Below are 26287 nucleotides of genomic sequence, written 5' to 3'. Positions count from 1 at the left end.
ACATGTAAATGGCCCGGGGACAGGCCTTAAGATATAATTGTCTCCCCTTAAAATAAAAGCTGCCGCCTATATGTAAATTGTTCTAAGGCAGCAGCAAATATGTACAAACAAAAAAAAAAGTTATAAGAAGAACGGGTAGAATCTGGGTCAATAAGACGGCAGCTCAGTCAGCCCGCGGTGGAAGACGAGGTCCAATCCGTGCCTCAAGCTCAGCATCAAGCCTCTTCTTCTTTTCCCGAAATTTAGCAATCATGTCCTCGGGTTTGGGATAAAAAGTAAGCTTGATACTCTGATCATTGGTGGCCCAAGCCATGTAGACACCATCATCAAAGCGCTTCGGGCACCGGGCGCAGGAGACAGGAGAAAGGAGCTCGGCCCTCTTGGCCTTCCTGGTAGACTGATCTTTGTAATCCCTAAGCTCCTTCAACTCCGCAGCTAGAGCGGCCTTGGATTCGATATCCGACTGGTGAGTCTCCTCTAGAGACCTCACCTTGGCGGCCATTTCATCCAAAGCCTCCCTGGCCTCCCGAAGATCTCGCCTGGCCTTCTCGACAGCCTCGGTTTGAGCCCTTAGTTCCTCCTGATGATGGGCCTCCATCCTGTCTCTCCGCTGGGCCTCGGCCTGGATCATGGCCTCCGCCTGAGCCTCCCTCCGGGTGGCCTCCTCTTCCTTGGCCTTGGCCTTCTCTTCCTTAGCCTTGGCCGCTGCCTCCTGGCGCTCGGCAGCCTCCTGGTAGATCTGCCTCTCCGCTGTGAGGTCTTGGAGGACCTTCCTGACGTCATTCATGTCCCCAAAGTCGGATAGAGCGAAGCCATGGTTTATGATGTTCCTGGAGAGGCGACCAGCCTCAACAGCAAGCTGAACCATAACGAGGTATAAGAAAAAATTTCTCAAAGGAAGAAAACAAAATACAAACAACAAAAAGGAAACGCAAAAAATTGCAAAGTACTTACCACTGTGAGAGAATGGCTGAGGTCCTGGACCTGGAAGATGGAGTTCAGGGAAGCACAAGTGGCAAACCGCTTGGGCGCACAGCGTGTAAGCTGAGAAGCGAACTCACCGGTCATCTCCGCGGCAAAGGGAGCCAAGGTCGGCCCTAGGAGGGGACGGAACCAGTCCGTTAAGGGGTCCAGATTGAGGTTCCACGGATCATGGTAGTCCGGGTGGTTGATGCTCGCCTCAACCTCAGCTCGCAGAATCCTCCTAAGAGCCTCCACTTCGGCATACCCCCGGGAGTACTCGTCCATAGCATAGTTGTGTTTGGCTATGCGAAGCTCCTGCCTCACCTCATCCCCCGGAATCGGGGTAAGATCAATGTGGGGAGGAGCGGGATTTTCCTCCATCGGGGAAACCCCGCCGTCTAGGCCATGAGCAGGAGTTTCGGCCCTCCGAGACCTCTTCGGCTCGTCCTGGGCAATCATCTTGCCCTTACGCTTGCGAATCAGAGCCACTTCCGGCTCCTCCTCGTCCTCCTCTGCTACCACTGGATGGGCTTGAGGCTCTCCAGTACCCTCAGCGGCTTCCTCCGAGAAGTCCCACCCTTTCCCTTGGCCTTCTCTCGGAAGCACCTCCTCGTCATCCACTAAGTCAATGGTTTCGGGGGGAGCGCCGGAAGGAACCTTCAAGGAAGGAGCCGGGGGAGAGGGGGTGAAAGCCGGAGGAGCCACGGGAGTATGAACCCCGGCAAGCTGTTCCAGGATGGCATCCATGGAGGTACCTGTTCCAATAAAATAAGCAAGTGGTAGAAGTTCGTGAGGAACCGCTTATAAAAGACGCAGCAAATAAGCTACTCCTACCCGAACTTCCTAATTCGGCCCTAGCAAAGTCCCGAACTTTAATGCTGGCAGCATCATCTCCAAGATAACTGTCCGAGGGCCGAAACCAGCTGGACGCTATGTAAGCCGACGGACCTAAGGGAATAGGTTCCGGAGGGCCGGAGCCCATCCGGGACCGACCTAGGTAATCTCCTAAGTTCGTAAAATAAAATTCCTTCAAATGATCCCCCCACCGGGTCGACGGCATCTTAAACCTACGGAGACGCTCGTCGAACCCTATGGGCCTATGACTGGTATATTCATCAACGGAAGGAACATAGCGAATTATCAAGGGAGACTTACCACCGCACGGAAGTGCTAGCACCGGGAGCACCCGAGTTTGGTTCGGGGGCTGAAGGTCGAGGCCGGAAGTTCGATTCTCGAAGAACCTTCAAGACGAAGGGGCCTCCCGGCGGAAGGACCCCCAATCTCTTCTTGAAGTATCTTGTCAAAAAATTTAGCTTCGGACTTCCCGCCAATGGCTTGGCTCCTTCGCACCACCGGACTCCCCACGCGAAGCCCTCTCCCAGAGGCAGCCTGGGCCTTAGAGTACGCCTTCTCCTGGGCCTTCCGGTAGAGATAATCTTGGTACTTCTTCTCTGCCGTAGCAATGAGCTCATCCCGGAAGGCCTTCTCCGCAACCGGCGCCCTCACATTGGGGCAGATGACCTTGGAGAGGTTGGAGTCATCCACGGATTGATGAGAAAGGATAAGTTTAGCCTTCCTACAATTCTCCGTGGTGACCAGGCCCCCGACATCAAGATCGGCATGGTCGTAGGAGGCGAAGGCTTGGGCCCTTCGAAGGAAAGCCTGAGTGGGAAGCGTCCGCTGGTAAGGTGGGATCCGCACCCACTCCGTGAGAAGCTCCGGGTGGTCCACGGCTCTGAACCCGGACGAGAAGAAAAAGCGGTGGCGGTACTCCTTAACATGAGTCTGCCTATTATATGGAACCATCCCCTCGTTAGCAGGGTGGATCCGGAACCCATAAAAACCATCCTTAAGTTTGTCCCCTTTCTTGGGGATAGATACAAGTTCATAAAAATATAAAATTTCCGCCGGGCTAGGAGACCCCCAGCCACGGGCGGTGTAAAAAATGAATAAGCCTGAGAGCAGGCGGTAAGCTTGAGGAATAAGTTGGTATGGCGCAAGGCCGACAAATACAAGAAAATTCACAAAGTAATCTTGGAGCGGGAGCATGGCACCGGCCATCAAATGGGTCTGACTCCAAGCCCCGAAGCCGTCATAGTTGTGATTAGGCGTCTCCGAGTCACGAGGAGGCCGGTGGAAGGTCCCTGAGGTAGAGGGTTTGATCCCTGCCACATTAATAATGTTCTCCAGCCGGTGAGGACAAGTCAGGGTCGACCGAAGCTCGGCCGCTTCCCAGCCAGTTGCACGGGACTTGTACCCCTCCTGGGCAACGGGTCCCAGAGAAACCTCCTCCAGGGTGGCCATGTTTTTCCCTTTCTTCTTCAAAGATTTCGAGCCAGAAGCAGACATTTTATGTTCTAAGAAAAACAAAAGGAAAAAAAAGAAAAAACCCAGCAGTTAGGTCCCATACCAAACCCTAAATCAAGAAAAAGGGAGTGGGGGTCCCCTAACCGCTGGAAAGAGGCCCCCTCCGGACACGTGTCACCTGGGAAACTCTGGAGAGAATCCCTGAACAAGTGTCGGGTGCAGTAAAATCACAGAAAGTGGTTTTGCAAAAGGAAAAAGAAAAAAGAAAAGCCTTCTTATGCCCTAAGCAACTGTTAAACGAAGAACACATGGCCTTCTTCAAACAAAGCTGTATGCCTACAACAGGGGCATGATAATGGCGATTCTACAACTAACACAGTGAACATAAAGCAAAACTCGAAGAACTTAAACACTCACACACCCAGAAGCCTCTAAGTACGAACCCAGAAAACGAGCAAAGTAAATATAAGCATGTTATTATCTAAGGATGCAAGAAACTTACAGTAGATCGTCGAACTGGGGGTATTGAATGAGGATGAGTGAAAGTTGAGAAGAACTGGCGAAGTCAAACGCTGGAAGGCTGAAAGAAGTGTTTAAGTATTAAAGCAGTTTGTGCTACTTTGAGGAATTTTCTCTCTGGGAAATTCGAGCAGAAATGGCAAGGAATGGAAAGTAACCGAAATGAAGGAAAGGTGGTGGCTTTTATAGGCAAAAACGCATGAGGAACAGGCGTCATCACCTACCAATCGCACGGTGGGGGAGACGCACGATTCGAATTCCTGAAAATCAACGGATCAGATCGATCTACCATTAAGGCGGTGGAAACGTTTGAGTATCCGTCTGACACCATCAATGCGCCGCATCAATCATGGGGCGTGAAACGAATCGACCTCTGCAAAAGCGAATCGCTGCATTTAATGCCATTATCAGACACACCTCCACGCGCCCCCAAGTCGTATCAGAAGACCGAGGAGGCGGCTGGAAACATTCCTGCAAAAAGCATATCGCTGCATTAAATGACATCATTTAATTTGCCTCCACGCGCTCAAGGCTCGAGCTAGGAAAACGAGGGGTCAACCGGAGACACTTGAACAAGCCTTGGTTTATTTTTGCTAAGTAAACAAGGCTTGGGGGGTAAATGTTGCTCCTAAATTCGCCCAATATACGTGGACCAGTCGAGAGGGGACACGTGGATCAGATAACTTGGAAAGATTTGCTAAGTCTTTCTATGCCACCAGGAAGCGCTATTCGCATGGGTCCCGGAGGATACACCCGGAGTACAAGGTACTCCAGGAAGCTAGCATAGCATGAAGGCTCTCCGGGATGTGTCAGGACTCTCCCGAGAAATCAAGTCGCATTTAATGCTGCATGGGAGGAAGCGTGTTGGGACTGTAACACGCAATAAAGTCTGACGGCACAACCCCCGAACAGCTAGCCGCTACGCAATGATCATTTAAGTCTAGCGACGGCTACTCTGCGAAGAGTCACGTCAATCATAAGACAAAAAGGACATTCTCCATAAAAACCCTACAGCACCTAGGGATTTGACCATGCATCACCCATGGTATATTCATCGGAAATGCCCAACTTTATGGATACTTACAGACACATGTGTAAGAACAATTCTAGGGATTACCCCACCAAAACACTATAAATACCCCCTCAAAGCTCATTTAATGGGGTCGAGAATCTTGGTTGCAAAAGAGCAAGAAGAGAAAAAACTCACCAAGAACATTCTCTGTATTTAAGAGAAAAACCATTCTCTCAAGTGTAGAATCTGTATTAAATACATCCATTAATAGCAGTGGCTCGTGGACTAAGGCTCATTAACGCCCCAACCACGTAAAAAGTCTTCATCTCACTTTCTTACAGCTCCTTATTATAATTATATTTTAATAGTTGCTGAAAACCTCGGTCAACAATTAGGGTTGTTAAAACCAACCTTAAATTTCTCATCAAAAATTAAAATTCAAAAATGAATTGAAAACTAATTTAAAATATCTAGGTTTATTTGAATTATTTTATCAAATTAAATTAATTATCAAATAAGATAAGTGATTTGAAAAAAAAAATATTTTCAATATCATTTTCTAATCTTATAATTTAATAAAATTAAAATAATAAAATATACCAATTTTAAAATAGATGTGGTTAGATAATTATTATTTTATGAATAAAATAATAAATAAATAATAATTATCCTAATTATATGTCAAAATATCTCAAATTAATCATTATTCAAATTTCTACAAAAATATCTAAGTTATTTAAATATTTAAAATATAATTTATAAATTTCTAATACGTAAAATGATATAAAATAGTAAAATATCATTTTTCAAACTTATAATTTATAAACAATTAAATATTTAACAAAATAACTAATTTTTGAATTTGAAAATATTATGGTTAGAATATCTATAAAAATATCTAGGTTAATTTCTAATTTATTAATTATTTAATTTATCATATAAGATAATTTTAATATAATATTTCAAATTAAAAAAGATAAAGTTATCTTTTAATTTAAAATATGCCCAATATTAAAATATGTAATCTTATAATTAAATAATTTTTAAATATTAAAGAAATTATCAAATTTTTAAATCTGACCATAATTTTAAAAAAATAATTAATTTTTAAATTTAAATATCAAAAATTAATAATAACCTATTTAAAAATAAATATTATTAATTTAAAAAATGATACTTATGTTTAAATATATTAAAAATAATATTTTATTTTAATTTTATGGTTTGAAAATTGCAAAAATCTGAAATTGGGAAAAAATCCCACAAAAATACGATTTTTGGTGCAAAGCACCAAGGCTGCCCATGACCAGGCTGCAAGCAGCCTAGGACGCGCGCGGATGGGGGGAAAACAACCTCAGGCGCCGAGAATTCTCGGCATTTGCAGCCTCAGGACACGCCATTTGTAGGGTGTGACGCGCACGTCTCCCTTGTCTGAACGAGGCTGACCGTGCGCTTCAGACAAAAGTTGTCTGATTTCCGCGCGCGAATCACCTTGTCAGAAGGTGCGCGCGCCTAGTGCTCGACCATATCCACCTAATTTTTCAAACCACCATAACTCTCTCATTTTTTATCGGAATTAAGTTCCGTAAAAAACGAAAGTTGCTTAATTTCTCACAAGGAATACAAATAACATATTTTTCAGAAATAAAATAAAAATATTTTCAAGGAAAAATTTTGTAAAACACATACATTCATCAAATAATCACATAAACCAACATGAAACCATCCAAATCAACACAAACATCGTTTTAATTCATATTTCATGAAAGTAAATCATTACCATGGCTCTAAGGCCAGTTGTTGGAATTATTTTACCAGGATCTAGATTTACTATCAGGTATGTTGTTTAACATCCTAATATGAATTTCTAAAACAATGTAAATAAACACATAAAGTTTAAGAAACATTACATTGATTGCAGCGGAATATAATGACTCCTTCCGTTCAGATCTCTAGCCCTTGATTCCTTTCTGTAGCAGAGTATTATCAAGATCTAAACTTGGATCTCTTTCTCTCCTTCTTGAGCCTGATTCTCTTTCTTGTTGATTGGATTCTTCACATTCTTACACACTATGATTGAGATACCACTTGATGTGTGTGGGCACTCACTCTATCATTCAAGGTTTGAAATTACGAAGATAAGAAAGAAGAGCAAGTGGTTTCAGCTTAATAGAAAGAAGGCTCAGGAAAATTTTTCTGAAAGTGAAATTTCCTCAATCTTTAAGTGTGAGTCATCACTATCTATTTATAGGTAACCACCTAGGTTTAGGTTAGATTTAATTAGCATTAAAATAATAGAAAAATAAATGGTAAAATCCATGCATAGTGGCCGGCCATGGATTGGATAATGGACCCACTTTGCAATTTTTTCATTTTGTCATTTTCTCATCTTATTTTCTCAAAAACGCCAATTTTCCAATTTAACCACTTAAATGCAAATTCCAATTATTTAATAACTAAAAATTAATTAATAAATAATATTGTCATTTAATATATTTATTAATTAGACTTAATAAAGTCTCTTAATTAATAAATAAGACCTAGGATCTCATTTCTTCACATTTAAGCCCTTGCTTAGTGAAAATTCATAAACTAGACATAGTCTAATTATAGAATTATAATTGATTAACTAAAAGCAATTAACTGAGTCTTACAAGCAGTATGGTCTCAACTAGTATGGGGACCATGGACCTATATAACCGAGCTTCCAATAAGTTGATCTAGAATTTACCAAGTAAATCCAGTAACTTATTAATTCCTCATTGCATCCACTGATAGAACTCGGAATTGCACTCTTAGTTACATAAAACGCTCTATATGTTCCACGATATAGATACGCTATTAATTATCCATTGTTATAATCCCAATAATCAATGATCCTCTATAGATGATCTACATTGCATAGGGATAAAATTACCGTTACACCCTTTCAATCTATTTTATCCTTAAAACACTTGACCACATATAAATGATATTTTAGTGAAATAATATAATCACTAAAATGAGATCTCAATCATTTATCTCTATTCAGCCAAGCTCGAAGGAAATCATTGTTTCACTTCTAAATACCTATAGAAGCAATAGATTCCATAGCTATGTTTAGCGCTCCCACTCAACTGTACTATCGTGTTCCCAAAATGTACGTATCACCCTGACATAAAAGTAAGCTTAACTAACAAATCAAAGAACGCAAATAACACTCTTAAGATCGAACCTAATCATGTCAGGATTAAGATTATTTGATCTAGGATCAACTAGGTGATATTGAATTGAATAGATATTACGGGTAAATTTATCATATCTAATCAAAGTTCAATATCGGTCCCTTCCAATGTATACTCCATACATCCGATACTGGTAAACTTTGCCAATGCCCTGGAAAGGACATAACACTTATCCAAGGTGTAAGTATACCTATCTCTGATTATCATGCTAGTCTAAGTCCAGTGAACTGACAAATTAGGAAATTAAACTTTTTTGAACATATAATTATGATTATATTTCACTGTGCTGACAACACTATAATCATGTACAAATACATATGTTCTAAACCTAATAGAATTTATAATCATGAAATAAATCATGTGAACCATGCAACATAAAATGATTTTTGATCTTTATTAACTAGTAAATTTGATTATATTGAAATGAGTTTTATTTAGGGCACAAAACCCAACAAACAGTTACCGAAGTTCCAAGTTTCCTCGGTCTAGCAGGCTATTATCGGCATTTTGTAGAAGGATTTTCGAAGATTGCAATGTCGTTATCTGAGTTAACCAGGAAGAATCAACGGTTTGTATGGTCAGATAAGTGTGAGAAAAGTTTCCAAGAGTTGAAACAACGGCTGATTACAACTCCAATTTTAGCCTTGCCATCTGATCAAGAGAAATTTGTGGTCTATTGCGATGCATCTAGGCAGGGTTTGGGATGTGTGCTGATGCAAGCGGGCAAAGTTATAGCTTACGCTTCACAACAACTGAAAGATTATGAGCAGCGCTATCCAACTCATGACCTAGAACTTGCTGTAGTGGTGTTTGCCCTGAAGATTTGGTGACACTACTGATATGGTGAACGAAGTGAGATTTATACTGACCACAAAAGTCTCAAGTACTTTTTCACTCATAAAGATTTGAACATGAGACAAATGCGGTGGTTAGAGTTAGTGAAAGACTATGATTGTGAAATCCTGTATCACCCCGGGAAGGCAAATGTTGTGGCAGATGCCTTGAATCGGAAAGGACCTAATCAGACTTTCAATATGGTGATGATTTCTTCTCAATTAGCCTCAGATATGTCTAGGGAAAATATTGAATTTGTGATTGAGAAATTGCATAATCTGACACTTCAGTCAAACTTGTTGGAAAGGATTAAAATGGCACAACTAAAGGACCCTGAACTGCTTAAAACTCAAGGAGATGTCTTAGTAGACAAAGCTAAGGACTTTTCGATCTCTAGCAGTGGAATGTTGTTGTTTAAAGCTCGGGTGTGTGTTCCAAGTAGCATTGAGCTTAAAAAAGAAATTTTGGATGAAGCTCACACTACCCCTGTAATACCCTAGAATTAAGAAATGGATTAGCAAAACCCTAATTAGATAATTATGAATAATTGAGGAATTATATTATTATATAGTTCAATATATGATAATTTATTTGATTAATTATATGATAAGACCCCGTTGGTGAGCCAGGGACATTTTTATGACCCGAGAAGGGCAAATTCATGAAATTAATTTAATTACGTGCTTAATGGAACTATATTATTATATAGTATGCCTGTGTTGTCTTTTCAGGTGTGTTTTGACAGGTTGGCACGGTATAGTCACAACCGGGTATTTCGGGCCGAACCGGGTTCAGGTCCGAAATGCAATTTGAATTGAATTAATTGGCATTTTATTTGGAAATATATGAGCATGAAATGACTAAATTGCCCATGTGAGTGTATATGCATGCTTTATAGCCCTAGGGGCAAAATGGTATTTTGACCTTTTATGTTTCATTTAATAAAAGCAGTTATTTTGGAAAATGAAATAGAAATTCTGGTTTGCTTCCCCTCTCACCCGACCCCTCTCTCTTCCTCTAAACCCTCTTCTTCTCAATTTTGATTTTTGGAGAAAATTGGTGTGATTTTGCTTGGCTTGGAGCTTGATACTTGGAGATTGTTTGAGTTTAGCCTTGAATTGAGATTTAAGGTAACTTTCTTTGGTTTAATCTTTGTTTATTAACTGAATTTAATTATAAGAAGAGAATGAAAAGGGTGTGGTGTTTTTGATTATGCATGTTGTTGAGTTTGATGTTTGATCTTGGTAAATTGGGTGTGAATAACATGAATTTGTTGTAGGTTTTAATTGTTGAGTAGTGGCTGAGATTTTAGGGTATTTTCTAGGTTTATTTTCATGTCTTGAATTCAGCTTTTGGTTGAGTTTGTTGCTAGAAAATACTTGGGTTTGTTGGAATTTAAGCTAAAGTTCAAGAGCTTGGATTTTATGAGCTAAAGCATCATTTTGCGTTGAATTGTGGGATTTATTTTTGGTAAGTTTAGAGGTGTTTTTAGGGTTTCATTGAGTTTGAAATCTGGTTGTAAGCTCTAATTTTGGTTGTGTAAAGCAAGCTTGAGTTCATAGAACTCAAGCTTGGGACTTTAATGGCACTTTTTGATTCTTGGTGAAATTATTGTGTTTGAGCTGTGGAATATGTTTAATATGTCATATGTTGATGCTCTGGAAAGTTTGGTGGTGATTGGGAAAGATTTGAGTAGGTTTTGGAGGTTTAAAAGTTATGTTTTTTCGTGTTGTTGCTGCCCAGACAACCGGAATTCCGGTTGGTTCAGGGCTGTTCCAACCGGAATTCCGGTTGGACCGTATCGGGGAAAAAGTTGAATTTTGTTTTGGCCATAACTTTTGACTCGGGACTCCATTTTGGGAGTTCTTTATATCGTCGGAAAGATCGTTATGAGCTCTATGTGATTTTTTGAATTTTAAATGCCATGTAAATATTTTATGAATGTGACATCAGGGGTTAACCCTATTTGTGAAAATCCCGAATTGTGTGACTAGGATTACCGGTACCTAGTCAGGAACACCCAGGGATTTGGAATCTCTGCTTTTGCGGGACAATATGTAAGATAGTAGTATGCACGTAGAGTTAAGCATAGTGGCGCTCATATTATATATTGTGATTGTGATCAATTAAGAACCGGGATTAGGGTTATTACCCTAAAATGAGTGGTTGTTTGGTCTAGGGTTATTACCCTAGTAGTTAAAAGATGTTGAATGTTATACCATGATAAATATGTTGGAATAAAGAATTATGCGTCTAAGGCATGATTAAGCTAGACTCGGTAAACTAGTACCTTGAGTTAATTTTAATGTGGTCTAGGATTATTACCATAGAATATTATAAAAGTAAGGAAGCAATAATGTATGGTTATGTTGTTAATTAAATAAAGGCATAAGTTAGGGTTATTAACCTCAATAAATGTTATTTCGGGCATACCGTAATATATTGTAGGAATGAGTATTTAGTATGCAAGTTAGGGTTATTACCCTAAGATTCTATATGCTTTGAAATCTATTGAATGCATACATAACTCTTGACTTTGTATGGTCAAGAGTTATGTGCATAAGACATAACTTGGTTAGACCTAGTATATTACTAGGATAAACAACTGAAAGAACGTAATGTATGGATTACGTAAATATATATGAATAGGATTATGCGAGCAAGGCATAACCAGGTTAGACTCGGTAATTATAACCGAGATAAACCTTACAAAGGCCTTATTGTAAATAGACGTGTGAGCGTAACACGTAAGTCTATGCCATATAGATATATATAGACGTGTGCGAGCAACACATAGGTCTATGCCACATAGAAATATATAGGTGTGTGAGTGTAACACGCAGATCTATAGCAAATAGACAAATAGTGCAGTGGAACCATTAATTATGTAATATATATATTGAGATTAAGGATTATGCGTTCAAGGTATAATCAGGTTGGACTCGGTAACCAGAACCGAGATGAACTATTCTAAGGCCTTATTGTATTTAGACATGTGAGCGCAACACGTAGGTCTATGACACGTAGACATAAATAGGCGTGTGAGCGTAACATACAGGTCTGTGACATACAGGCATATGAGATTTGCATTATTGTTTATAAAGTATGATAAACATGTTATTGATATTTTATACTGTCTTGCTGGGCATGGCTCATGGGTGCTCTACTTTGCAGGAAAGGGTAAGACTATTGCTGATTAGCCATGAGTGCAGGAGCTGGACGAAGAATGTACATGTCTGGGCCATATCAGACCAAGCGGGTTGGGGTCTACCAGTGTTGTGTTTTTGAAACTCTATTTTGTCGCTTAGGCCGACTGAAAGAAAAGGACTTGTAATAATGTTTTGTAAATGTTTTTGGGATCCCAACATCTGCAACTTTTAGTTTATTCCTACACCTATGCTCACTTTGTCATCAGTCTTACATTTACCTTATTTGTGTTTTAATTTGCTTTCTGTTAGTCAACTCACTCATAATCTAAATTGTTGCATCTCATTCTTTCTTGATAATTGTTTGTTTCAGGATCTTATGACGAAGAAGATTATTGGTAAAGGACATGAATTTGGTGGCTTGTATGTTCTTGACCCACTTCCGCCAACCTCTATTGCTTGTTCGAGTGTTACTTCCGCTTTTAAGGCTCGTTTTCGTTTAGGTCATCCATCCCTTCCTTTGCTCAAGAAACGTTGTCCCCAATATAGTAATCTATCTTCATTAGATTGTGAGTCATATTAGTTTTCCAAACATCATTGTGTTAGTTTGAGTCCTCAAGTCAATAAACGTGCTAGTGTTTCGTTTGAGTTAGTTCATTCTGATGTTTGGGGTCCTTCTCCTATTTTTCCTCAACCTAGATTCAGGTATTTTGTTACTTTTGTGGATGATTATTCTCGTGTAACTTGGTTATATTTAATGAAAAATCGTTCTGAGTTGTTTTCTATAATCTGTGCTTTTTGTGCTGAGATTCAAAATCAATTTAATGTATCTGTTCGTACTTTGAGAAGTGATAATGCGAAAGAGTACACTTCTGCTCAATTTCAATCTTACATGACCTTTAATGGCATGCTTCATGAAACTTCTTGTGTTGATACTGCACCTCAAAATGGTGTCGCAGAACGTAAAAACAAACATCTTCTTGAAACTGCACGTGCCCTCTTGTTTCAAATGAAAGTTCCTAAACCTTTTTGGGCCGATGCAGTTTCCACGGCATGCTTTCTTATTAATCGCATGCCATCCTCTATCCTTAATGGTGAAATTCCATTTAAAATTCCTTTTCCTAATAAGTCATTGTTTCCAGTTACTCCTCGAGTATTTGGCAGTGTTTGTTTTGCTCGCGATGTCCGCCCATCCATCACCAAATTAGACCATAAGGCATAAAGTGTGTCTTTCTTGGTTATTCTCGTCTTCAGAAAGGGTATAGGTGTTATTGTCCCGATCTTGACAAATATCTTGTTTTTATTGATGTTACTTTTGTAGAAAATACACCTTATTTTCATCTTCCCATACTCCTACTAGTCAGGAGGAGGATGATGATTTGTTGGTATATTCTGTCACATCCTCTATGCCTGCTACATGTTCTCACGAGTCTCTTGTTCCTTCACCTACCTCGATCATAACCCCGACAATGTCTATACCTCTTCCACCCCCTAAACCACCTCCTCCACCTCTCCCACTCCCTCGGCCTCCTATAGTGTACACTAGGCGCCCCCCTCCTCCACCCCCTGTTTCATGTCCTGCACCTGCATCTTCGTCATCAGATCCAAAAATCAAAGATGATCTTTGTTGGAATTTATTTTACCAGGACCTTAGATCTACTCACAAGTATGTTGTTTAACACCCTAAATATGAACTTTCTAAAACTATAAAATAAACACATATAACGTTAAGAAAACCTTACATTGATGCAGCGGAATTAATGTCTCCTTCCACTCAGATCTCTAGCCCTTGTATCCTTTCTGTCGCAGAGTATTATCAAGATCTGAGCCCGAATGTCCTTCTCTTTGTGTATGATCCTTCACAGTCTTCCAATCTATAATTGAGTTACCACTTGTTGTGTGTGGGCACTTACTCTATCACTAAGGTTCGAAATTTAGAAGAGGAAAAGAGAGAGAGAGGTTCGGCCAAGGAATAGAAAAGGGAAGGCTCAGTTTTTCTGAAAAATTGATTTTCTGAAAAGTACTGTGTTAAACTTGTTATTTGACTGAGCAATCACTTTCTATTTATAGGCAACTACTAGGTTTAGGTTAGGAATTATTTGGCATTAAAATAATGAAAATATCAATTTGAAAAACCTAAATAAGTGGCCGGCCATGGTGTGTATAATGGGCCCCACTTGGTTTAACAGTTTTCACAAATTTTATTTCTACTTTTTCAAAAACGCTAATTTTCCAATTCTAACCATTTAAATGCCAAAACTAATTATTTAATAACTAAAATAGATTATTAAATAATATTGTCATTTAATTTAATTATTAATTAGACATATAAAGTCTATTAATAAATAAATAAACCTAGAATCTCTTTTCTTTACAATTTCGCCCCTGCTTAGTGAAAATTCACAAATTAGACATAGTCTAACTTTAGAATTATAATTGATTAATCACAAATCAATTATTGAGTCTTACAAGCAGTATGTTTTCAACTAGAATGGGGACCATGGATCTATATGCTGAGCTTCCAATAAGTGAACCGAATTTACTAAGTAAATTCTTACTTATTAATTCTTCGTTGAATCCACTCTTACAACTTAGAATTGCACTCTCAGACTTATATAGAGCATATTATATGTTCCACGATATAGATATGCTATCTCATTTAACCATTGTTATAATCTTATTGTGATCAAAGATCCTCTATATAGATGATTTACACCGAGATGGGATAATTTTACCGTTTTCACCCCTCAATGTATTTTGCCCCTTAAAACACTTAGCTACCTGTAAATGATGTTTAGTGATCTAAGAATTAGTCACTTAAACAAGAGCTCATCCATTTAAACCATAAGCATGTAAAATTCATGCAAACATTAATCACTTCAAATTTCTTGTATTGATAACTAATCAAATTGTAAAGAGTTTTATTTAGGGCAAAAAAACCCAACAATCTTCCCATTGCACTACGTAAAGGTAAACGCCAATGTACTTTTCCTATTTCTTCTTTTGTGTCTTATAATCATCTCTCCTCTTCTTCTTGCTCTTTTATTGCTTCTCTTGATTCTATCACTATTCCTAAAACTGTTTGTGAAGCAATGTCTCATCCTGGTTGGCTTGCTGCAAGGATAGAAGAGATGATGCTTTAGTTGCAAATGGTACTTGGGTCTTGGTTAATTTACCTTCCGGAAAACATGCCATAGGATGCAAATGGGTGTTTACGATTAAATTCAATCCAGATGGCACAATTGCTCACTTAAAGGCTCGTCTTGTTGCCAAGGGTTATGCTCAAACCTACGGAGTGGACTACTGTGATACTTTTTCTCCTGTTGCTAAACTCACATCTGTTCGACTGTTCATTTCCATGGTAGCTACTCATCGTTTGCCTTTGCATCAGCTAGATATTAAAAATGCTTTTCTTCATGGAGATCTTGAGGAAGAAGTATATATGGAGCAACCTCCTGGGTTTGCTGCTCAGGGGGAGTTAGGGCGAGTTTATCATCTTCGCAAGTCTTTATATGGATTAAAACAAAGCCCTCGTGCTTGGTTTGGTAAATTTAGTCAGGCTGTTGAGAAATTTGGTTTGTTGAAAAGTAAGTCAGATCATTCTGTGTTTTATAAAAGATCAACTGCTGGGATCATTTTGTTAGTGGTGTATGTTGATGACATCGTTATTACTGGAAATGATACTGAAGGTATCTCATCCCTTAAGTCTTTCATTCACAGCCAGTTTCACACGAAAGGTTTAGGGGAGCCTAGTGGATTAGGTCTATGCCGATCAAAATAGATGGTAGAGAGTTAAGTGCTGACTTGATAAAGATGAGCCTAGTAGATTTCGATATTATTTTAGGAATGGATTTCCTATCTAAATACTCAGCCAGTATTGATTGCAAGAGGAAGATGGTGATCTTTTAACCGGAAAGTGAAGAACCATTTGTGTTCGTTGGTTCGATTCGGGGATCTCGGATCCCGATGATTTCGGCCATGTCAGCTAGGGAGTTATTGCATGGCGGTTGTTTAGGGTTTCTGGCCGTGGTGATGGACACCACTCGGTCAAATACTATTCGGCCAGAGGATATCAGGGTGGTTCAGGAATTTCTAGATGTTTTTCCCAAAGAACTTCCAGGGTTACCACCTCAGCGGGAGATTGATTTCGTTATAGATTTGGCACCAGGGGTGGAACCGGTTTCTAAGGCTCCGTATAGAATGGCTCTAGCTGAGCTTAAGGAATTAAAGATTCAGCTTCAAGGGTTACTTGACATAGGGTTTTCTCGGCCTAGTGTGTCACCCTGGGGAGCCCCGGTTTTGTTCGTCAAGAAAAAAGATGGAACTATGAGGATGTGTATCAATTATCGGGAGTTAAACAAGCTAACAGTGATAGAAATCAGAAGCTTCTTGGGTTTAGCCGGGTATTATCGTCGGTTCGTGGAAGGGTTTTCTAAGATCTCGACACCCTTAACCGAACTTACGAAGAAGAATCAGCGGTTTAGTTGGTCAGATAAGTGCGAAGCTAGTTTTCAAGAGCTGAAACAGAGGTTGATTACAGCTCCAGTGCTAGCTTTGCCTTTTGATAAAGAAAAATTCGTAGTTCATTGCGATGCATCCAGACAGGGTCTGGGGTGTGTGCTGATGCAAGCCGATCGGGTTATCGCTTATGCCTCCCGTCAGTTAAAGGATTATGAGCAGCGATACCCGACTCATGATCTAGAGTTGGCCGCGGTAGTTTTTGCCTTGAAGATCTGGCGGCATTACCTTTACGGAGAAAGGTGTGAAATTTATACCGACCATAAAAGTCTCAAATATTTCTTTACTCAGAAAGATTTGAATATGAGACAGAGGCGTTGGTTGGAACTAGTGAAAGATTATGACTGTGAGATTCTCTATCACCCTGGGAAGGCCAATGTAGTGGTCGATGCCCTGAGCAGGAAGGGTCCCGGGCAGGTAGCTAGCATGATTCAGATCTCACCTCAGATAGCAGAGGACATGGTTAGATCCAGCATTGAATTTGTGGTAGGTCAGCTTCACAACTTAACGCTGCAATCTGATCTGTTGGAAAGAATTAAAGCCGCTCAGATGACCGATCCAGAGTTAGTAAAAATCAGAGTTGAGGTTTCGACTGGTCAAGCCAGGGATTTTTCAGTGTCAGACAGCGGGATGCTTCTGTATAAATCTAGGGTTTGTGTTCCGAGTAGTGTGGAACTCAGGAATGAAAACTTTAAGGAGGCTCATTCTACCCCTTATTCTCTGCATCCCGGCACCACCAAGATGTACCAGGATCTTAAACCGTACTTCTGGTGGAGCGGTATGAAGAAGAATTTGGTAGAATTCGTATCGAGATGCCTCACCTGTCAGCAGATTAAGGCTGAACATCATAGACCAGCAGGGTTGTTGCAGCCTTTAACCCTACCTGAATGGAAGTGGGAGGATATCACAATGGATTTCGTGGTTGGATTACCTAGAACCACGGGCTTATTCGATTCCATCTGGGTAGTGGTGGATCGATTCACGAACTCTGCTCATTTTCTGCCTGTCAGAACAACCTTTACAGTGGATTAGTTAGCAGAATTGTATGTTAGAGAGATTGTAAGACTTCACTGGGTACCGAAGTCTATAGTTTCGGATAGAGATCCGAAATTCACCTCCAAGTTTTGGTAGAGTTTGCAACGAGCAATGGGTACAAAACTGAAATTCAGTACAGCATTCCATCCTCAGACAGATGGGCAGTCCGAAAGGTCAATTCAGATATTGGAGGACATGTTACGAGCTTGTGTTATGGATGTTGAAGGCTCTTGGAATAAATATCTACCGTTGATAGAATTTTCTTACAACAACAGTTATCAGAGTACTATAGGGATGGCTCCCTATGAACTGTTATACGGTAGGAAGTGTAGATCTCCCATCCACTGGGATGAGACAGGGGAGAGGAAATAGCTTGGTCCGGAGTCAGTTCAGCGGACTAATGAGGCAATTGAGAAAATAAAAGCTAGAATGCTTGCCTCACAGAGTAGACAGAAAAGTTAAGCAGATTTGAAACACAGAGATGTTGAGTTCCGAGTAGGGGACCATGTGTTTTTACGGGAATCTCCAATGAAGGGGATCAAACGTTTCGGGAAAAGAGGCAAGTTATGCCCTAGATTTACAAAACCTTTCGAGATTCTCGAGAAGATAGGTCAAGTGGCATACCGGTTAGCGTTGCCTCCAACTTTATCAGTAGTTCACAACGTATTCCATGTCTCTATGTTGAGAAAATACGTTTCAGATCCTTCTCATATACTCAGTTATGAGAGCCTTGAACTGCAGCCAGATATGACTTACGAAGAACAGCCAGTGCAGATCCTAGATAGAAAGGATAAAGTCCTTCGGAATAAGACCATAGCTTTGGTCAAAGTACTCTGGAGAAACAGCAAGGTGGAGGAAGCCACCTGGGAGCTAGAGTCAGATATGAGAGCTCAATATCCAGAGTTATTCATGTTAGATTTCGGGGACGAAATCCTTTTAAGGGGGGAATAATTGTAAAGACCGCTTAGTTTAATTTGGAAATTAGCAGTTAATTATGTTTAATTATGAAAAATTATTTATAGATATTTAAATAATTATTTATACTGTTATTATTGAACTATGAAATGCATTTTGTGTCATTTAGTGATTTTCATAATTTTGCATTTCCGGTGCCCGGTAACATGGAACTCGGTGTTTGGCTCAGTAAAATCACAACTTAGTATGTTAGTTTATTGGGACGGTTTATTAGACATTGGGAATGTCGAGATTGGTCGGGAATTTAGAATTTCCCAAAAATACCCCTTTAGTGTTATTTATGTTATTTAAGTGTGAAGGGGCAAAATGGTCATTTTGCCCCATTGTTATTTTGTCCTTTAGTGGACTTTATATGGTGAAAATATGTGATTATGTGGCATTTCATTTGGCTGAAGTAAAGAGTTAAAATAAGCATTTTATTTTCTCATTATTAAAAAATTTCAAACATAGAAAAATTGGAATTTTCAAGAACTCTTTCTCTCTCTCTTTTCGGCCAAGCTTGGGAGTTGCTAGGGCTGGGTTTTCTTGCTTGATTCAAGTGATTTTTAGCAAGTTCAAAGTGATTCTAGTAGAGGTAAACCTTGTTCTAGCTTCTTTTCTTGTTTCTTGGAAATTTTATGAAAGAAAATGGTTTGCATGCGTAGTTTGATTCTTAGTTGCTGCTGGGTTTTGATGTTGTTTTCTGTAGTTTAATTGTGATTATTTGAGTAGATTAGAGCTAGTTTGATGCATGATTGTAGCTTTGTTTCAAGCTTGGAACTTTTACTCAAAACTTTGGTTTTCAAAGAGAAATTGTTGAAATCTGTTGCTGTTGTTTTGTTGATGTTTGTTGTAGTTTTCAGAGGTTATAATATGCATGTTTAAGTAGGTTTGAACTGATTTGGATGCATGTTAGTAAGATTTAACCAAGTTTGCGTTTTGAACTCAAAGCTTGGAGCTTTAATGGAATTTTTATTATCTGTGTGTTCTGGACTGTTTTGTTATTTTGGTTGTGTTCTAAGGGTTATTTAGAACAGGTCTGGAAGTTTTGGTGTGGTTTGGAATTGATTTGAGCAAAGTATGAATTTTTGAAAGTTTCCTGCGAGGAACCGGAATTCCGGTTGTGCATCCGGAAACCGGAATTCCGGTTGTGCAACCGGTCTGCCGGTTGGGAGATTTTCAGGAACCCTAGTTTTGCTCGTTTTTATGTTATTTGGGGTATTGCCATATTTTTTATCGATAGGGAAACTTTTAGTTTCTATTATAAGTCCCCGGGAAGTGATTTAGCGTATCACTTAATAGTGTTGTGATTGTTATGGTTTAGGAGCCTGTAAACCGTCGTGCAGTTCGTTCCAGTCAGGTTGACCGGCACACCTGAATTCGGAATCCAGGTAAGATTAGTATAACAGTATGCATATGTATTACATGTTTAGCGTGCATGTAGGAAGCCTGTTAGATTACATTTGATATGTATGTTGGCTTCGAACCATCCGAGTGTGTCACATCGGTACAGGCTAGAGTAGGACTAGCAGCTGGAGTATGACCACTGTACCGAGTATAGGCTGACACTGTATCACATCGGTACAGGCTAGAGTATGACTAGCAGCTGGAGTATGACCAGTGTACCGAGTATAGGTTGATACTAGGGTTGGTGGTTCTGTACTATTTGAAGTATCACATCGGCACAGGCTAGAGTATGACTAGCAGCTGGAGTATGACCAGTGTGCCGAGTATAGGTTGATACTGTAACACATCGGTACAGGCTAGAGTATGACTAGCAGCAGGAGTATGACCAGTGTACCGAGTATAGGCTGTTACTTGTCAATAGTACCGTCCCTATGAACGTTCAGGACTCAGTATCGTGTTGGACACGGCAGTTAGGGTTATGGTCAAGGGTATGGGCGTCTGATCATGACTCGGGATTTATGTATGATTATTATTATGCTTTTCTTACTGAGTCTGTCGACTCACAGTGCTATGTTTATGTGTAGGTAAGGGCAAGGCTAAGGCTGATGGACCCTGAGAGCGAGCCGGTGAAGATTGTACATGTCGGGGCGGTTAGGCCTGGAGCGTACGATCCTCGAGACAACAGCGCTTTTGTAGTTAGTCGCTGGGCGACAAATATTTTGTATTAGACAGTAACTTTTTGTAAAGTGTTTTGTAATCGGGATAGTATTCTTGATCTCTCTTGAAAATTTACAATTTTTACAACATGAAAGCTCTCTTGAACAATTGATTTTGAATCCTTAAATAATGAAATAGTTCCACTATTTATAAGAAAGAATTACACTAATTAAATTTCCCAAATAAATGAAAAATAATTAGAAAACTATAAATGTTTCCCATTTTACTACACGTGTAGAAATTTAGTTAAAATAAGAATTCAATTAATAAAATAAATAAGGAAAGTATTTCTAAAACATTCCAGCTGCATTTACCATGGCCGACATATATGGGCTGGCTGCAAGATCAATACTGGTGAAACGATACCATTTAACCTGTTTGAATGTTCCAACTCAATCTTCAAATAAACTATTTTCAAGGAATAACTTACTCTAGATGGCATACCAAAGATGGTAGCACTCGTCCAAATCTAAAAATGTTCACATGTCACTCAAATAGATATCACATCACTCTGTGCGAAATTTAAGATAACAGTGTACCTTTACACAAGGGAGGGGGCCTTGTGATTTTTAGACACCTAGGACTCGAGTTACTCCGTCTTCAACCATAATTAGCCATTACCACCGCAAAGTCATTGAAGTGAAAAGGAAAAAAAAATTGCAAATACTCAATTAGCTTTGAAGCACTGGATTGCAATTGAAGCAATCATGGTGTAATAGAAGAAATGAAGTTACAAAGCTTGCTACCATTAAAATATAATGAGGTGGTCATAATTACTACACAGGAAGAAATAAGCGACCTGACTGCTTTGATTGAAGAAAAAGAAAAGCAAAAGTGGTTAGCCTGCTAAAGGAAGACATGATAATTTGATGAGCAAATAACTAGTCTTGAAGTTTAATTTAAAGATACTAGCTTCTAAAGGCAACCATCGCAGTGGTGGAAGTTGGGCATTGTGGTGGCCTGTATGTGTAGCACGCAATGAAAATTCTAACATCAAAATCAATCGCCATAATCTGCTTGAACATAAAAATAAAAAACACTTTCACACAATCTCGTAATTGCGAGTAAGTAAAATTGACAGCCAGCTTTGTTTTAAAAGCTTCTGTTTACACTCTTTGTTCGTGGGTCGAGGGCAAAAATTTACTACATGAACAAATACCCTATAAATGACATCTAACTGCTAAGACAACTCTGAATCACATATGATATAATTTCTTTAAACAATATACAAAAAGAATTTTTCATGTCAGAAGTGAAATGAAGTTCTAGAAATAGCTTAGTCAATGCCCTTGTGATGATAAACATGTCATTTAAACATTGATTGGAGCATACCATGCACTGGAAAGCCACAGCCAGGAAGGCTGAAACTCCATTCAAAAAGAACCAGAGCATATGATACACCAAGTTGCAACAATGGTCTATTATGTTTATCTTCATTGGGTCCCCAAAAGATGGGAATCAGGAAAGGCATCATGTTGAATCAGCACCAGAAGTCGTAAATTGCCCAAGTGCTGTTCTTATGCGAAGCTGCGTAACAAGCAAAAGATGATTTAAGATATAATTGGAAGACAAAATTAAGAATTTGATATTTAAACCAACCAACCTTTACTTCTGGACTAGGATCATTGACCATGCTCTTTATTTGTGACAATATGCCAGCATTACGTAGTTTTGATACACGACCAGATGCACCAGGAACTGATGGAAAAGTGAGATTTATTATGGTCCAGACAGAAGCTGTACGTAATTGACTGTTGCTGCTCTGCAAAAATTCGATCATAAAAGATTGCATTCCGTTGTCTGCTTGTTTAACAAGTTGGTTCATTACAGCATCCTTGTGAAATTCATTCCCACTTGCGACATTGCAGAGCAAATACATTCCCTAAATAAAGGTTTCCATAACTCAATTATAATATGTAACTATGACAAAATACACACACACATTCACATTATTACACTTCATTTCCCTATAAGTAACTATGACAAAATACACACACACATTCACATTATTACACTTCATTTCCCTATAAAGTACATTCAACATACAAGTTCTAAATGACCCATCTACAAAAGTATCCTCACCTGTATCGCAATTTCAACTTTAGGAACACTCTGCAATTTCCTTCCAACAGAATGTAAGATAATACCGTCTTCAGCAAATACAAACTCAATACAGTTCACGCTTCCATCAATAAGATTTCGGACAAGTGCAAGAGCTTGCTCTTGGACTACAGGCTCAGAATCTGCAGATAAACACAATCGACTAAGCAATCTTTGGGAGTACATCCAACTTCCACATACAATAATGCGAGTGTTCATTGAAGAAAAATAAAATTCATTACCACAAACAAGGCTTGCCAATGAGGAAGCTTCGAGTTCTCCAAATATGCCTTCCTTACATGTGGTATCCGCAAGAAACATTAAGTTTCTCAAGGCCCATAAGGCATTTAATCTCAAGGCTGAATCCATTGATTTTGATAACTGAACTAGTTGTGTTGCACCTCCACATCGTATGAAAATGGACCTACGTTTGGTAAAATCAAGGACTATGTTGCCAACAGCACTGAGAGCTGCAACCTGGGAAGCATTTAACGAAAGCCTTCTATTTAATACTTTTTCAAATCTCTAAGGAAACAGGGACTGTAAATGGTAAAGGAACCTACCATGCCCAATTATCTTTAACACTTCAATTCTTAATGTGTAAAATGAATTTCAAACCCTTTATATAGTTATCATTATAAATGACCTTTGCTAGAAAAGAACTTACCATATGTATTCAGTTTTTAGATCTATCTTTACCTTACAGGAAGAGAGTGAAATATTCTCACATAAAAAGAAAAAAACTTAACGTCAAACTAAATCTATCCCTGAATCTACATTAACGAGCACGAGCACAAGTTACCATATGATATGACTGCAATGTCGGGCTTTACATAGCTATCAATGCAAAATGTATCAGATCTCATTTTTAAAGGTGATAGCAGTGTCCATAATAACCAGCAAGCATGTTGGTCCAACAAAATCAAGGGTAACCTAAACATTACGAGCACGAGCACACAAGTTACCATATGATATGACTGCAATGTCGGGCTTTACATAGCTATCAATGCAAAATGTATCAGATCTCATTTTTAAAGGTGATAGCAGTGTCCATAATAACCAGCAAGCATGTTGGTCCAACTAAATCAAGGGTAACCTAAACATTAGGCCTATTCTGATTAAGGACAGAAATTTAGCAGAGCAAATATGACTACACATGTAAGAAAACATGACAATTAATGATCATATCACTAGACCTGTACCTGGACAGAAGTACAAGGATCCTGCAAAAGTTGAACCAAGGGAAATACAATTGTCTCGTCCATAAAATCTCCTGCACACAAACTCTGCACAATAATTTCTCAGCTATTAGCCAAAGCATGTTTGAAAGACAACTGTGAAAAGCAAACTGATACTCCCATAACACACCTTGATTGATCGAGAGACACTTTTTAAGCAAATGCAAGCTGCAGCACGTACAGCAGAACTATCTTGAGTTAGCCCATCTATTACCAATTTCAATGCCTGTGTTTATGAAAAATATATACCCAAATGTTAAGAGGAATCGTACACATGAACACAGGTAATCTCATCCGATTAAGTCAAACCACTAAAAGTTTTCAAAAAACTTAAGTCAAGCAACTAAACAAAAGAAATAAGGTTCTGATTTGTAGTCAATGATATTGCTAAAAAAGATGATTGAGCATAGGGCTGGTAGAATAATGCACTAGTAAATTAGTATCTCCAAGTAAAACTGTAAACACAAACCTTCAGTGTTAGGAACTTAAACCTGCAGCTATCCATTTTTGAGCATAGATCAGCCATTGCCAACAATATGCCTTCAACACGCATAGGATGCAGTGCACCTTTCTGCAAGTGGTTGTACAGCTTATCAATGGCATTAGCCTCAAATGCAAGTTTTTGAAGATCCTCCCTTCCAGCTATTAAGCTAGAAAAGGCAAAAGAGGCTTCATCTCCGACTTGACCAGGATCATCATGAAGCTCAAGTAAAAGATGCACCAACTTGGTTTTGATGGCTATATCTTGTAGGTAGCAAGGACAAGTGTTCCTTATAACAATCAAGCACAACGAGGCCAGTAATCTTGTCCTTGGATACCTATCTGATGTCAACTCAATCACCGTACTCAAAGCCCTTCCGCTATCCAATCCCACAAACTCAGAAACAGCTTCAACATTGTTTTTTATAATTTTAGCTAAAGACTCCAAACTAGCATCTCTCTGACTTAGAGAACCCTGAAGAAGACGAATAAATTTCTTTAAAACCCCAGCTAGACACAATGCCTTCTGCTCTGCGACTGTCTTGCAAGAATGCATTATGATGCTTGCACCAAGCCCAGTTACATTTTCATTCTCACTATTTAATAACGAAAGAAGAAATTCCATATTTTTTTGTTGAATAAAATCATATTTTGGAGCAAGCTTCGATTGATATATCATTCGCAAAGAACGAGCCCCGGCATCCACAACCTACAGCACAAACATAAAATAAAATCTATAAGAGTAACTATAACCTAATTAGGCTAATTGGCTCTACTTGCATTTGGCCATCAAAATCACATAATTTTTCTTTTAATAAATAAATATTTGCAGCAATATTCAACAGCAGTGAATAATGACCTAAATTAATTCTACAATATTGAAACCATGGAAATTGAACTAAACCAACACTATTTATCAAGATAAATACTTCGAATTATCATCTCAACTTATCAAAAAACATCAAATAAATCAATTTTTATACATTACGCATTCAACCTCATGCATTTTCCATCAAATTCTAAGCAACCAAACAGAAAACAGATCGCAAATAAATAAATAAATATAAAATACCTTCTCATCACAATGAGATAAGAGTCTGAGGAGGCTAGGGAACACTTGGGCATCGAGAACGGCATGGACTCCGGCGTCGAAGCCGCATGCAAAGCTACCAATGACAGCAGCGGACTGGATAAGAAGATCGGAGTTACGATCGTCTGGTACAACGGCTCCGGTTTTGGAGGCGAGGATATCAGCCACAGCAGGAACTAAGCCGAGCTTAATGAAAAAAAGCTTCTTGGTCCGATTCCCGATGATGCGGTTCTTGAGCTCCCTGAGAGCCTTGAGCTGTACATGGGTGTCGGAGGAGGTTAGTCTAGCAAGGAGGTCGGAATGGCGGCGCGTGGAGAACACGGCGAGGCTAGAGAGGGAGTCGGAGGCGGAGGCGGAGGACGGTGGTGAAGCTGAGGTTGGCATGGCGTTGAGGAAGCCGTTGGATTATTGATTGTCATATGATATCAGAGAGTTAAATTGACCGAGCCACCGAGCTCCGCGGGACAAGAAAGAACAAAACCAAATGCTTTTTTTTTTTCTCTTCACCTCTCTATATTGTAGGCCATACGTATATATTTTTTTTCCAATAATAAGAAATTGAAAAATAATTAATGAAAATTACAAGTTTTTTTTCTTAAATGCATTTTTTTCATTAAAAAACCATTGTTTAATTTTATATTTTTATATATGAATATAAGTGTTGACCTCGGTTTTAGGCAACAACGATGAGTCAATTAATAAGCAATTAAAAATGTAATAAAAACAGAGCAAAAAATTAATAA

The 26287-nt window shown here is 39.1% G+C and overlaps 1 protein-coding gene across 1 annotated transcript; it reads right to left on the bottom strand.

The window, feature by feature from the left end:
• Positions 1 to 21676: 21676 nt before the first annotated feature.
• Positions 21677 to 26068, bottom strand: LOC115719633 (uncharacterized). The gene is made up of 8 exons (XM_030648745.2): positions 25527 to 26068; positions 24444 to 25163; positions 24105 to 24200; positions 23939 to 24022; positions 22979 to 23213; positions 22719 to 22879; positions 22240 to 22518; positions 21677 to 22163 (listed from the first exon to the last, which is right to left on the bottom strand). Exons 1-8 carry the CDS (start codon positions 25926 to 25928, stop codon positions 22107 to 22109), a joined length of 2034 nt encoding a protein of 677 aa, XP_030504605.2. The 5' UTR covers positions 25929 to 26068; the 3' UTR covers positions 21677 to 22106.
• Between the last annotated feature and the right edge of the window lie 219 nt (positions 26069 to 26287).

Source organism: Cannabis sativa, chromosome 2, assembly GCF_029168945.1.
Source record: "Cannabis sativa cultivar Pink pepper isolate KNU-18-1 chromosome 2, ASM2916894v1, whole genome shotgun sequence".
Lineage (NCBI taxonomy): Eukaryota > Viridiplantae > Streptophyta > Magnoliopsida > Rosales > Cannabaceae > Cannabis > Cannabis sativa.
The sequence above is the reverse complement of the archived record's forward strand: the minus strand, read 5'-3'. Positions and strand labels throughout refer to the sequence as shown.

Excerpts from the sequence above, each read along its gene's own strand:
- LOC115719633 (XM_030648745.2), bottom strand. The coding sequence starts at position 25,928 with ATGCCAACCTCAGCTTCACCACCGTCCTCCGCCTCCGCCTCCGACTCC. Across the intron at positions 22,880-22,978 it reads ATTGGCAAGCCTTGTTTGTG|ATTCTGAGCCTGTAGTCCAA; the intron begins GTAATGAATTTT and ends GTTTATCTGCAG. Across the intron at positions 22,519-22,718 it reads AAGTTGAAATTGCGATACAG|GGAATGTATTTGCTCTGCAA; the intron begins GTGAGGATACTT and ends ACCTTTATTTAG.